General features: G+C 45.3%; 2 protein-coding genes across 3 annotated transcripts; one reads left to right on the forward strand and one right to left on the reverse strand.

The window, feature by feature from the left end:
• The first annotated feature begins 172 nt into the window (after positions 1-172).
• On the forward strand, positions 173-2,296 carry LOC122620761 (ubiquitin-conjugating enzyme E2-24 kDa). 2 transcript variants are annotated; one of them, XM_043798372.1, is made up of 4 exons: positions 173-459; positions 1,241-1,865; positions 1,973-2,057; positions 2,117-2,296. In XM_043798372.1, exons 2-4 carry the CDS (start codon positions 1,262-1,264, stop codon positions 2,127-2,129), a joined length of 702 nt encoding a protein of 233 aa, XP_043654307.1. In that variant the 5' UTR covers positions 173-459; positions 1,241-1,261; the 3' UTR covers positions 2,130-2,296. The 2 variants fall into 2 exon arrangements, with proteins under 2 accessions (XP_043654307.1, XP_043654316.1); XM_043798381.1 differs by lacking the exon at positions 173-459 and adding an exon at positions 995-1,139.
• Positions 2,297-3,286: 990 nt separating this feature from the next.
• Positions 3,287-7,176, reverse strand: LOC122620743 (AF4/FMR2 family member lilli). Its single transcript, XM_043798351.1, has 6 exons — positions 6,633-7,176; positions 5,997-6,482; positions 5,545-5,663; positions 5,051-5,471; positions 3,784-4,304; positions 3,287-3,718 (listed from the first exon to the last, which is right to left on the reverse strand). Exons 1-6 carry the CDS (start codon positions 6,775-6,777, stop codon positions 3,353-3,355), a joined length of 2,058 nt encoding a protein of 685 aa, XP_043654286.1. The 5' UTR covers positions 6,778-7,176; the 3' UTR covers positions 3,287-3,352.
• Positions 7,177-12,375: the final 5,199 nt, after the last annotated feature.

Genomic DNA, 12,375 nt, shown 5'->3' on the forward strand with positions numbered 1-12,375 from the left:
TGTAATCAGAAATTCGAATTTTATTATTGAAACCATTTCTGAGTCAAAACTGCTGAGTTGCCAGAGGGCTGAAAAGGGCAAAGAATGTTGCCAGAAGCCGAATATCGATAGCTCGCTGGGAATGAGCGGGCAGCGCGAGCACCTAGAGACGGACCCGGAGCGATAGCTCGCTACAAACATACAAATTATCGAGTTTCTAACAAAGATAAAGACGGCTCTGCGTCGCCTCGTAATTTGCCAACTGTAATTTTAGCCAAATAACAGCGATCGCAATAGTGAACCGCCGAGGAGTTGGAGCGCCCACACTGCCACCCACCGAGGACGCCAGCAGAACAGCCGTGCACCCACTGCGAAGGCCGTGTGCGCGAGAGTGCGAGCGAGAGGGCAGCAGGCGACACAGGCCGAATCATTTTCGCAAGTGTTGTGATAGAAAAAAGTGAAAGAAACTGCGATAGTGAGGTGTGTATAGTGCATCAGGGGCTGGTCCTAAGATAGACCACCACCTAATCGGCGTCCAAATTCCGCGAAATTGTGCAATCGAGCTGCAGGCGGCGGAAGCAGCGCCATCATCATCATCATCATCCTCCGCTGTCGGCGGCGGCATTTTGCAAATGTCTGCTGATTGATTTTTTGCGGCATGCAGCACATGCTTTCGCAACTAGCTTGGCAAACTGTTGTCCAGCTATCACCAGATCCTGGTCGGGAATAGCAGCCAGCAGCGCGACGCGAATCCCTGGCCTATTCCACTTTTTGCAGTCGGGGGTTTGCCAAAATGGCCGCTGCCGCTGCTCAATAGAAATGCGTGCGTTTGTGCGAAAACTGCAAACCCCTGTCATCGTAAAGGGGCTCAAACTGGGTGGAAAACCAGGTCAAGGACCCTGGGGAAACCCCGGCCAGGATTTGCGTATAATAGCCGGGCTCCACTGGCCCAACTTTTTACACCTAGCACATCCTTACGTACACGCAAATAATGACCATGCAAATCCCTTTACAACTAAATTCCAATCTACAATTTAGTGAATCAACGTAGGCTTTGGCTTAATATTTCACCAGTGTTCTAATGAAGTTCCCTTTTGAGCCAGTAAATCTGTAGAAGCTCATAGTCGAAGGTTTATTTGAAACCCCTAATTTTTAAAGAAGTTAGTGAGCCTTACTTACTTTCGGCACACTTGACTATAAAACTTACTGTACAAATTCATGGGAATCATAATCTAACCATGCATTTATCTCCTCGTTACAGTTCGAAGGAACAAGACCAAAAATGTCTTCAACCCCAGCAGCGGGCAGTGCCGCCGAAGTGGCCACCTCCAGTGCCACCTCGAATGCGCCCAGTGCACCCAGCACAACGGCCAGCAACAATGTGAACAATCCCAGCCAGCCGACGTCTGCCGGAACGCCGCAGGCACGTGGTGGCAGGGGCAGCAACGCCAACGGAGGAGCTTCCGGCAGCAATGCAGGTGGCGGAGATGAGCCGCGCAAGGACGCCAAACCAACGCCCAGGATATCCAAAGCGCTGGGCACCTCGGCCAAGCGCATACAGAAGGAGCTGGCCGAGATCACACTGGACCCACCGCCCAACTGCAGTGCCGGGCCCAAGGGCGACAACCTGTACGAGTGGGTCTCCACCATTCTGGGACCACCCGGATCCGTCTACGAGGGCGGCGTCTTCTTCCTCGACATACACTTCTCGCCGGAGTATCCCTTCAAGCCACCCAAAGTCACGTTCCGCACGCGCATCTATCACTGCAACATCAACAGCCAGGGCGTCATTTGCCTGGACATACTCAAGGACAACTGGTCGCCGGCGCTGACCATATCAAAGGTCTTGCTGTCAATTTGCTCCCTGCTCACAGACTGTAATCCAGGTAATTGACTTTGTTGGCCTATAGTTACAAAGAAAGCCTCGCTTTCTGTACTTTGATTTCGCTGTAATAAGTATGATTTTATAAATATATATTTTATGCTATTACAGCCGATCCGCTGGTGGGCAGCATTGCCACGCAATATTTGCAGAATCGTGAGGAGCACGATCGAATTGCGCGTCTTTGGACAAAAAGGTAAGTTGCCACTAGAAAACCGAGGCAACCAACTAAGTAATATGTGTCTTCGTTTTTAGGTACGCAACATGATGCGTAAGTTCTGGCATCGTACATGTACCACAAACCGAAAACTGCAACAACAGAAACGAAAATTCGCATCTTGCAACGGAGAAAGTCTATTTTATAAATATATATTAAAATACGATAACTAATAAATTAACAGTAACAACTACCGTAACACGAACAGCAACCGCCAACAGCCAGTCGATCCAATTCAGTCTATATTTATATCGCGTTAATACAGAAGTTGTAAAAACATTTGGAGATTTCTTGAGTTGTATTTTTCGGAAACTAGTTTTGTTTTTAGATCGCTTAGCAACCGAAAACATTGTAACGAGCGGAACACATTCGATGAAAAATTGCATCATAAATTGCACATTGACATATTAAACTATAAACTATTCAACTGCATAATAAATATAAATACAATTAGTTTACATTATATGTGTACAGTGTTAAGTGAAAATGGAGCTAAACGAGTAAAGAGAAAAGCCTATTTTAATGCGTAAATATAAATGCAACCAATGTCAGGGCAGTAAACTTCGTAAAAGATGATTTTCATTCAAAAACTGGCCACAGCAAGGAAAATTCTCAACAACAAAAGACTTAAAATGAAGTGGTTAACGAAAAACGAAAATAAATCTATGTATACAAAACTTAAGACAACCTATTCAAAATTCCAAAACAAAATTAAATGAATTTCTGTTATTTATATATAAAATCGGATTCGGTTTAATTTTTTAATGTGATATTTTTAAGCGTTCGAAATTTGTTTTTGGCCAAAAACCTTTCAGTAATAATGATTTAGACTTGAACATTAAAAGGGCTCCACCACAGCGAAATTTGTTATTTTGAACAAAGGCAATTACGAGTATAATGCTGATATATAAAGAGAAAAAACCAAGAATATAAATAAAATCCAACTTCCTACTATTTTGTAGTTTTAATGACTAAACCAGTCAATGTCACATCATTGAATAAACTGAGAACAAGATTTCGTAACAAAGTAATTATAAGTTTTTTTCGTAACCAAAACAAAACTGAAAACGAGAATGGAAAGGAACTTAAATAAAAAATATTATAAAATTATAATTTCGACTCTTTAATCGGCCAGCAGGTAAAACTGAGTGATTACTTTAAGTTTTAGTTTTATTTGATATATCATTGTTTATATAAAATACGTTTTTTATTACACACGCGGAACAACACAACGAATCTTGGCAAGCCCCCAACCTAATCCGCAGGCATCCGGCTTAGAGATACATGCCGTTCACCAGGAAGTCCGCCTCCTGCGAGTAGGGCGTCTTGCCGCCCAGTCGTCGTGCCCTCCGGGTCACCGTCCGCATCCTGCAACCGATGAGAATGGCCAGAGCAGCGGTCACCAGCAGACCCAGGGTCAGCGAGAGGACTGCCCCACCAGGGCGCTCCGAGTGACCGTCGTGATCGCGGAACTCCATCGCCAGGTTGTCGTGGATCATCTTGTACTGCTCGTGGACTGGAGAAGCGGGAACGGGCAGGGCTGGAAGTGATCCATCCGACTGTAGCTTATTTTGCTCCAGGGCTAGTTCAATGGGATCCTTGGTCGTCTTCGTCTTGACCTTCTTGTGCTTGTGCTGCTTCTGTGAGTTTTTATTGATATGGATTGGTTATTGATCATCTAATATACATCTTCATTAGATCTCACCTTTTTTGGTGCCTCTGTGTATGTGTCCTCGTCGTAATCATCGTAGTCCCCATCTGCCGCAGAGCCCTGATTTTTTCCGGATGCCGGCGCTGCATTCAGGACGGGCAACATGACGTGCTGCGCAGCTGCCGGAGATTGGATGGCCGGAGCAGCAGCATAGACATGACCAGATGGCTGCGGCATCAGTGACTGTGGCTGCTGCACCGGCGCCTGTTGCTGCGGTGCCAATGGAGCCTGTTGCGGCCACACCACACCCGCTTGCCCCTGCTGCTGGCCAGCTGGAGCCTGGAGCTGGACCTGCTGCTGTGGCATGTAGATTCCGGAGCGTGACATCCCATACACAGCCTGATTGGCCTCATAGCCGGGCAGTTGGATCGGCGGAGATTGCCCCTGAACCTGAACCTGCGCTGCCCCCACCATCTGACCCGGAACCTGGAGGGGCTGAGGCTGTGGCCCCGGTCCGTTCGCCGGCTGCTGCAGCTGGAGGCCGCCTTTGTGGCTGAATATGTGGCTCTGCGCATCTGCAAGAAAGTGGAGGCGTCACAAGGAAGCATTGAAGTGTGTCTCCCGGTTAACGCACAGCTAATTGAATTAATTACGCCCAGACAAGAGGCACAGCACGCACAGCGCACAAACATCCGTAAATCAATTTCGAGCGACGGCAGCTCCCATTGCACACAATGAAAACTGATGGGCTATTTGCGATTTTCCCAGCAGAAAAAAGACGCCGGAACAAGGGGACAAGTAGTGGTGTAGCGGTGGCCAAGTGGCCCTGGCAGTGGGATCATTGCGTGTGCTGTGCCGGCCATTTGTGTGCTAATGTCCGGGGATCATTCGCCATTCCCTTCGCTCATAAATATTTACTCAATTCTTAGTTTCGCGGGCCTGACTCGCTTGCTATACCTAATTGGTGCTGGACATTCAATCGACTTTAATTAACAACTTAATGCAGCAGGCGCAGTGCTGCAGCAGCTTTGCTTGTGAGGATGGGCTTACTTGGGTGTGAGAAATAAAATGAAAACAATAAAATTCTTATATGTATAAATGTATAATGCTCATGTGCAGCAGCTGATAGCCAAACTTGGATCATTAGCATTGAAGATTCTATGGATTAGTTAGATGCCACCAATTGGGATCTATATCGCACATTAAAGCTCCGAATGTCCCGTTTTCTAATCTTTGTACTATTATTGATCATAAAATCTTTTGGAATAATCAAACTTCTAATATTAACAATATTCTCATACTCCCCTTTATCTATTCTTACCCGTGCTTATGATCTCCGCCTTTGGCTGCGATGACTGTTGCTGCTGCTGTTGCTGTTGCTGTTGCTGTTGCAGTTGCTGCTGCTGTTGCAGTTGCTGCTGTGGCAGTGGCTGCTGCTGCTGCCCTTCGGCAATCATCTTGCGGTTGGCCCAGGCGGCGGCATCTTCCCGATTGTTCACCATGGGCGGTGGAGACGGCGGTGGCGGTGGTGGACCCAAAACAATGATGTGCTGTGGTTGCTGCTGCGGCTGTTGCTGTTGTTGCTGCTGCTGTTGCTGCTGCTGTATCTGCTGGGCCACGACCTGCTGCGGCTGTTGCACGTTCTGCACGGGCACATACTGCTGCCCCATGGGCTTCACCATGGGCTCCAAATTGCTGCCGGTAGTGCCCGGTTTTGTGGCCGTCGACAGCACGGTGTTGCACTGAAATTGGGGTTAGCAATTAACGGTTGAGGGAGTGTGTGTGTGTGTGGCTGGAGGTGAAAGTGCAACTCACTTCCGGTCCCTCGTCGCTCCCATCCTCGCACTGGGGTATTCCATCGCAGGCGTTGTAGACCGCGATGCACTCGCCGGAGTGGCAGGTGAACTGGAAGCGTCCACAATGCGCAGTGGGAACTGAAAGTGGTTGCGTTAGTTGCATGTTAAATGGAAAGAGGGGAACAATCAAAAATACCAGGTAATCATATTCTTAGATTTTCAAAATAGTTCTTTAAATAGTTTAGAACATTTTATAAAAATATAACAAAAGTATATAAAAGAAGAATATTAATTACAATAGATATAAATTCTCTGCTTTATATTAGAAACTGAGACTTTAGTTTTAGATTGATTTAGTTTTCAGTTACAAATAATGTCTATATATTTTCTTTTATATCTATATTTTCTTCAGTCGCATATACCCTCGCTTCGTATGAAGTACAAGGTATTGAAAACACGGCCACAACTCACCACCTTGAGCTTGGTATACTGGCGACTGGCCCACTCCCAGAGCCAGACCCACACCCGTTCCCGATGTGGGAGCCACCACAGCGGCGGTGGAAACTGTGGGCTTGTCGCGCGCTTCCGGCTTCAGCTTCAGGTTGCTCAGCTCCCATTCCTGCTGCGACACATTGTTGCTGGGTATGTGGGGCAACTGCGGACGCGGAGTGGTCACCAACTCGCCGACGGGCTTGGGCTGGGGATTCAGCACGGCACTCGTGTAGTTGGCGTGCCTGGTGAACTTGCAGCGGAAATCCTCCGGAGGACCGCACTCGAAGAGGTAGCAATAGCCACCCGCCTTCCGCTCGAAGATGTACACATCGCAGGCGTCCGTCTCGCAGCACAGCCTTTCGCACTCCTCGATGGTGTCCAACTCGATGCCCTGCAGGTACTTGCCTCCAATCGCCTGGGACTCGCCCGTCCGGATTATGGTGTTCTTATGCACGTCGAAGTGACCTGTTGGCAGTGGTCAAAAGAAACTCCAACAGTTCGTAAATGGTCAAATGATTATGGTGTTATTATGGCCATAGACGCACAAACAAAAGATTCGAACTACAAGTAATTACCAGCCATCCAGATGGATGTGGGTAATGAAGTAAGCCTCACCTATGCACACCTCCAGATCCATGCGCTTGCTGAGTCGGTGCTGCGCCGGCGAAGATTGCAGGTACTCCAGGTACTCCACCTGCTCCGCGGTGGCTGCTGCTTCCGCGATCATCAGCAGGAAGGGCAACGCCAAGTTGGCAATCATTTCGATGGCTAATGGTTATTTTTGCGGTTTTTCGATCACGACTGGGCCCTTTCTCTTCGGGCAGCTGGCGGTCTGAAGTTCACGGGGGGATTGGGGCTTGGGGGTTGGAGTGGCCAAGAAACCGAAAGAGGCTGGTCCGAGGGCTTGCCGTGTTTACAAATTTAACACGCCTATTGATTTTTGGCCTTTCTTCGGGCTGCGAAAAATTTAAAAGCAACCACAGCACGCGTTTCTTCAATTTACACTTGAGCACGCAAATGTAATCACTTTGTGAACCTTCTCTGCTTTTCCATTATTTTACTGATTATTTTCAGTTTTTGCTCGGTTTTCTCCGGATTTTGTGACAAATACACGCTGGCTGGCAAAATGTAAACCAATGGAAGTAGTTCGGAAAACTGGGAAACCCTCTTCGCACAGCTTTTTCACCCCCAGCAACATGGAGCTTTCCTTATCAGCTGATTGGGGTGCTTTCGTATCGATAGCGCTGGCTTCCAATGGCGATTCCACCACCCCCATACGTTCCACTGGAAATGGAAAGCTTCCCTTCCCAGCGCAGCCACCATATGTTTGAGCTTTCAACCCCAACCTTGGAGTTCTGGTAATGCATATTGTCAATTGGTAACAATAATATCCGGGGATGTCGACCCACCTTTCACAGCATCCTCTCTTTGTAAGTGTCTGTGTTTGGCAACCGCAAACGTGGCCCACACAGAGAGAAAAACCATGGAATATTAAACGAATTATTATAAAGATTATATATGATTGCTATCTTTTTATCCTTAAATAATCCTTATTAAATTGTATAATTATTGTCCACGAATAAAGTATCATATCAGTAATAGCCTTCTGTAAAATACAATTTATCAATTTATTTTATAAAATCGGGTATTGTCCTTTCCGTGCAACAATGCAAATCGATAAAAGCTCCTACCCTTTCCTTGTCGACAGATACTTTAATAATTTAAGTGCGGGTGTGGGAATGGCACCATCTACTATGCCGGTGGTGGTTCACCTTTGTGAAAAGACGATGGCTGATGGAACTCAATTACAGCAGGTCTCAGCGCATAAGTCTGCTGAGCTAGCGAAGGCATACGACATGTTTATATGCCCATATACGTATATGGTATGTATGGTTTCAAGTCATTAGGGCTTGCAGGTCCTGTCGCAGGACTCTGTGCACTAACAGCGCCCTCGACGCATGCGCCGCTCAGTCGCACAGCTTAAAGCCGCTGAAGAGGCAACTTAGGAATGTTAATGAAAATAAAGCGTTAAGCACTCAGCTGCATCCTGCACCCTGTCGCCCATTAAAACACCCGGCCGACTTGCTGCACAAAAGCCCAGCGAACACAAAGGCGGCGGCAGCGGCAGCGGCGAGTGTGCAACCCCTTTGGGCGAGTTGCAAGACAACAACACAATCCCAGTGGCGGCGACGGGGTGTTACAAAAGTCAAGGGTGAGGGGCTGTCGTAAAGGGGAAACAGCATTTGGAGCCATAAAGTGGGCAAAATGCAAAGTCTGGTAGCAACATAACAAAAAACCATTGCATATTTCACGGAGTCACGTCACCCAAGTGGGCATCCTCTACACGCATTTGTATGTGTGTGTATTTGGGTGAGCTTCGAGTGCATCGTCTGCACCTTGTGAGTACCCTGTAAGAGAATGGAATAGGAAATAGGAATAGGAAAAAAACCAACAGTTGCCTTTTTATTTTCAATTGCAATATAAGTACAATGTGGGTAAGCGAAACTTCATTGCATAGCTTTCTGTTTCTAAGCACTGATAATATATTTTAAATACTATTGTTCAGTTTACCAACAGACTGTAGTAGAATAAATATATATATAAAGTAAAGTACTAGAAAAATGCAGTCCCTTTGCCATTTTCACCCTTTAAAGTGGCGCAACTAGGAGAGAAACCCAGCGGCTCCGCTTGAATTGCATCTTCACTTCAGTTCAGTTTTTGCTCCTGCTGCCAGTGGCAGTGTTAATGCTTTTAATGCAGGAGCAGGGGGCGGCACAGGAAGCAGGGCGTGGCATTCGGGAAGTTGGAGTGGTTACGGGGTGTTTGGCTGGTGATTACATGCAACTAAAAAGTGATTTGCATTTATATTTAGCACCGAACTGAAATGGCTGAGCGTTTGCCACTAATTGCTGCAGAAAGAGTGACTTTTTTACTCGTATACCTTAATTATTTTCCAGTCAAAGTTTTTGTCTGCCACAAAGCATTTGCAGAATGTCGTTCTTCGTCCTTCGACGAATTTCCAAGAAAATTGCACGAGCTTGCATGACTCGTGGGAGTTTGTGCTTTTCAACTAATAAGGGTTATTGACACAAGTGCACAATGTATGCTTATTCTGGCTATATCCTTGCATTTGTATCTATTTATTGCATTTCTTCTGGCCGAAGTCTATGGCCTCCTTCAAATTTATTTGCGTTATCCTAGAAACTTTTTCGCTCATGTCACAGACGTCGAGACGCCAAAGTTCAATAACATTGAAGTCGGGGAACCCAAAGAAAAATTTAGAAAATTCCCCAGTCGCCCCCCTCGGGGGGTCGCAGCTCCCAAAATCCAAATGACTGCCAGGACTCGTAAAGCATTTCGGACGGAAAGGACATGTGCACGTGCAGCCAGCGAGCTCGTAAATTCTCCACATTTAACGAAATGGAAATTTCGCCAGACGAACCACAAAGCAGGCAGCCTGGATGGCCAGATGAGGGATTCTGGAATCCCCGAATTGGGAGTGGGACATGGGCTTTGAGGGCGATGTGACTGACAAGACACGTCGCCAGGTGGGCCAGATGTACATACCTGATGGTGTTTTGTATTGTTTTCTATGTGGCCTTGCCGCCGAAAAACGTGTTTTAATTTTTCGCCAGAAAGCTGTTAGTGGCTGCTTCTCTCCCTATTTAATTCCCGCACTTGGACACAAAAGCCAAACTGCCAACACGGCGAATGAGTGAATCTCACAGCCTGTTCCAACTGAAGCAGAAGCACAAACTAACTAACAAGATATATGGGTTTCGTTTAGATCAGGGGCTTCATCGAGGGGGTAACCCTATACTTATAGATCCCCTGAAAGGTCTGAAACTAAGCCTCTGAGCTCAGCATAAATAAGGCTTAAATGGTCGGGCATCATATTAAGCTGAAGTTAACACAGCCAGAGATAATTTTATCGAGCTTGTGACACGAAAAGAATGAAAAATTAAATGGTTTGTCAGTTTACATAATACTACAGAGCTTTAAAGCAGTTTGGAAAGGAAAATGTGTGGAAAAAATCGAAAAAGATATTATAATAGCAGAAGAATAAAGAATTTAAAATCAAGATAAAAACAATCGAAGTCTGCAGACAAATCAAGACAATATGAAATTAATGAAATGTTAAACTGTAACTGAAGGCCATAAGCCATTTCAGCATTAATCATTACCACTGGACTTAGTCACACTTCTCATCAAGACTTATTCCCACTTTCGAAACCTAACAAAGAGGTAATGAAAGCCAAATACTGATGCGTAAAGCCAAGCCCCTTAAAAACCAAGGACTGATGAACTGACCCAACTAATCATTAATTATATGCAAAAGGAAAATGAAGAAAAAACTTTGAAATGGCCAGACTTCGTCGCGACTATTAAACCAATTTTGGCTTTTGTTATGTTCGTTATTTTCGAGGGGTTGAGGGGCAGACAGAGGGTGGCCAAATGGGATTAATGGGGAGCATAAAAGCGTATTTCTCATACTAAAAGTTTGGGGGGCGTCAAGAAACCCTCCAGTGGCGATGCTCCTTGTTTTTGTGTGCTGGCAGCGACTGGCTTAACCGCAACGTAAATGCGCAACAAGGGGCCATAAACACGGCTAAGAGCAGATGGAATTCCCGGGGCCAGAAGATGCTGTCCCGTCCCCGGGATGAACTCTTGAACTCGGGTTCAATGATTTGGCCAAAAAACAAAGCCAGGACGAGTGAATGAAAGGCAAGGTTCAAGGGGGGTGCGGTGCCCTTCTACCAATTGAATATTTAAGCGCTTCGAAAGTAAGCATACGCAGTGTTGGCCGTCAGCCGTCTCGAGTAGTTTATCTTATGCAACACAACGAGCGGTTAACTTTAATATTTAAAGTGTATGGTAAGGAAAGTGGAGCTCGTGCCGCATAAATATCTTATTACTTTCGTGGCCAACGAGATGATGTGTTGTCAAAAAGTCAAAGAAAGGTAATTAAGGCTCGAGACATCTTGGCCTAACATCCGCTCTGCTCTTCAAATATTTATTTATTGATTTTCTTAAACGCTTTGTGCTCACTTTTTTCCGCTCGCTTCTTGGCCATTTGAGTGACGTCTGTCACATTGTGTTAAGTCCCATTCTCCGTCTCCATTCTCCAATGCCGAGCATAATTGGCAGCCGATTCCGAATCCGAATCTGAATCCGAATGTGGCTAAAATTCTGATGCCTCTCGGCCACTGTTAACTCTCAATCGCTGTTAGTGAACAACGTTGCAGCCTCTGTTATGTTTTCAAGTTTATGGTCAATGGCTGTGCACAGCCGCTTTTTCCGCTCCAACTGTAAATTTTGACCAGTTTGGCCTGCTGCTGCTTTCTTCTCTCTCTTTCTACGCTGCTACCCATTCCCTCCCCCAAAATGTTGCACTCAACGCCGCCTTTGTTTCCATTCTAAGCTCTCGAGTGTTCAACACCGTGACATTCGTCGGCTAGAATCCAGTGGATACTGAAAACATATATACTTTCTTGTAGCACAGCTCTTAAACAACTTTACTATCTCTAATTCTATCCTATCTCAATTTATAATAGATTAATATCTTCAATCATATCCTATCCCTTTATTTTATTTTGCAAAAATGTTGTTTCTATCAGTAAAATATTTTATACTACAGCAAATTATATTTAGTAGATAGTGCAGGAAATTTGATAGTTCCTATATTTATTTATAACTATAATATGCTTAAGCAATTATTTATAAATGTTGTGTTAAAGTACAGTAAGCTGTAAATATTTCACGACGTTTTAGAATGGAAAATTCTGACTTCACACTTCAAATCAAATTAGAAATCAAACAGTTGTTCAAAGCAGCTTCACTTATGATTAAAACCTTTTTTATAGTATAAATGATAAATGATGTTTGCATATTTTACAAAGACGTAAAAACGGTATGGTCACAAGATAGTTTGTTGCTCTTTTACGTAAATCAAGGAATGCCATAAAACTAATTTTAGTAAGAGTGTTACTTCGCAACTTTTCGGTAGTATGAGTATAATAGGAAACTAATAGGAAATAGCACGAGCCCTATAAATAGCATTTTACGATTGGCAAGATAGTAAATTTCAAGATCGCAGCTTTGGATTATCTCGCTGTGACTAGTGGCTAGCTGGAATCATTGGAGCCCGAAGCACTGGGTGCTGAGCCGGTGGTCATTAGTGGCACCACATAACCATAGTCCGCTGCTCCAGCTGAACGAATCCACGAATCCACAAATCAGCAGCCACATCAACGCGCACATCGGCGAACACACAGAGAGTTAACAGCGGCTGAGAGGGCTCTGTTGGCATAACAGTGGTGTGTATCCGGCAGATACTTTTCCAACTCGCCGACTCAGT

This window comes from Drosophila teissieri, chromosome 2L (genome assembly GCF_016746235.2).
Source record: "Drosophila teissieri strain GT53w chromosome 2L, Prin_Dtei_1.1, whole genome shotgun sequence".
Classification (NCBI taxonomy): Eukaryota; Metazoa; Arthropoda; class Insecta; order Diptera; family Drosophilidae; genus Drosophila; species Drosophila teissieri.

Coding starts and splice junctions, on each gene's coding strand:
- LOC122620761 (XM_043798372.1), top strand. CDS start 1,262: ATGTCTTCAACCCCAGCAGCGGGCAGTGCCGCCGAAGTGGCCACCTCC. Junction 1,866..1,972: donor GCTCACAGACTGTAATCCAG/GTAATTGACTTT, acceptor ATGCTATTACAG/CCGATCCGCTGGTGGGCAGC.
- LOC122620743 (XM_043798351.1), bottom strand. CDS start 6,777: ATGATTGCCAACTTGGCGTTGCCCTTCCTGCTGATGATCGCGGAAGCA. Junction 6,483..6,632: donor GGATCTGGAGGTGTGCATAG/GTGAGGCTTACT, acceptor CACTGCCAACAG/GTCACTTCGACGTGCATAAG. Junction 5,472..5,544: donor GGAGCGACGAGGGACCGGAA/GTGAGTTGCACT, acceptor CCCCAATTTCAG/TGCAACACCGTGCTGTCGAC.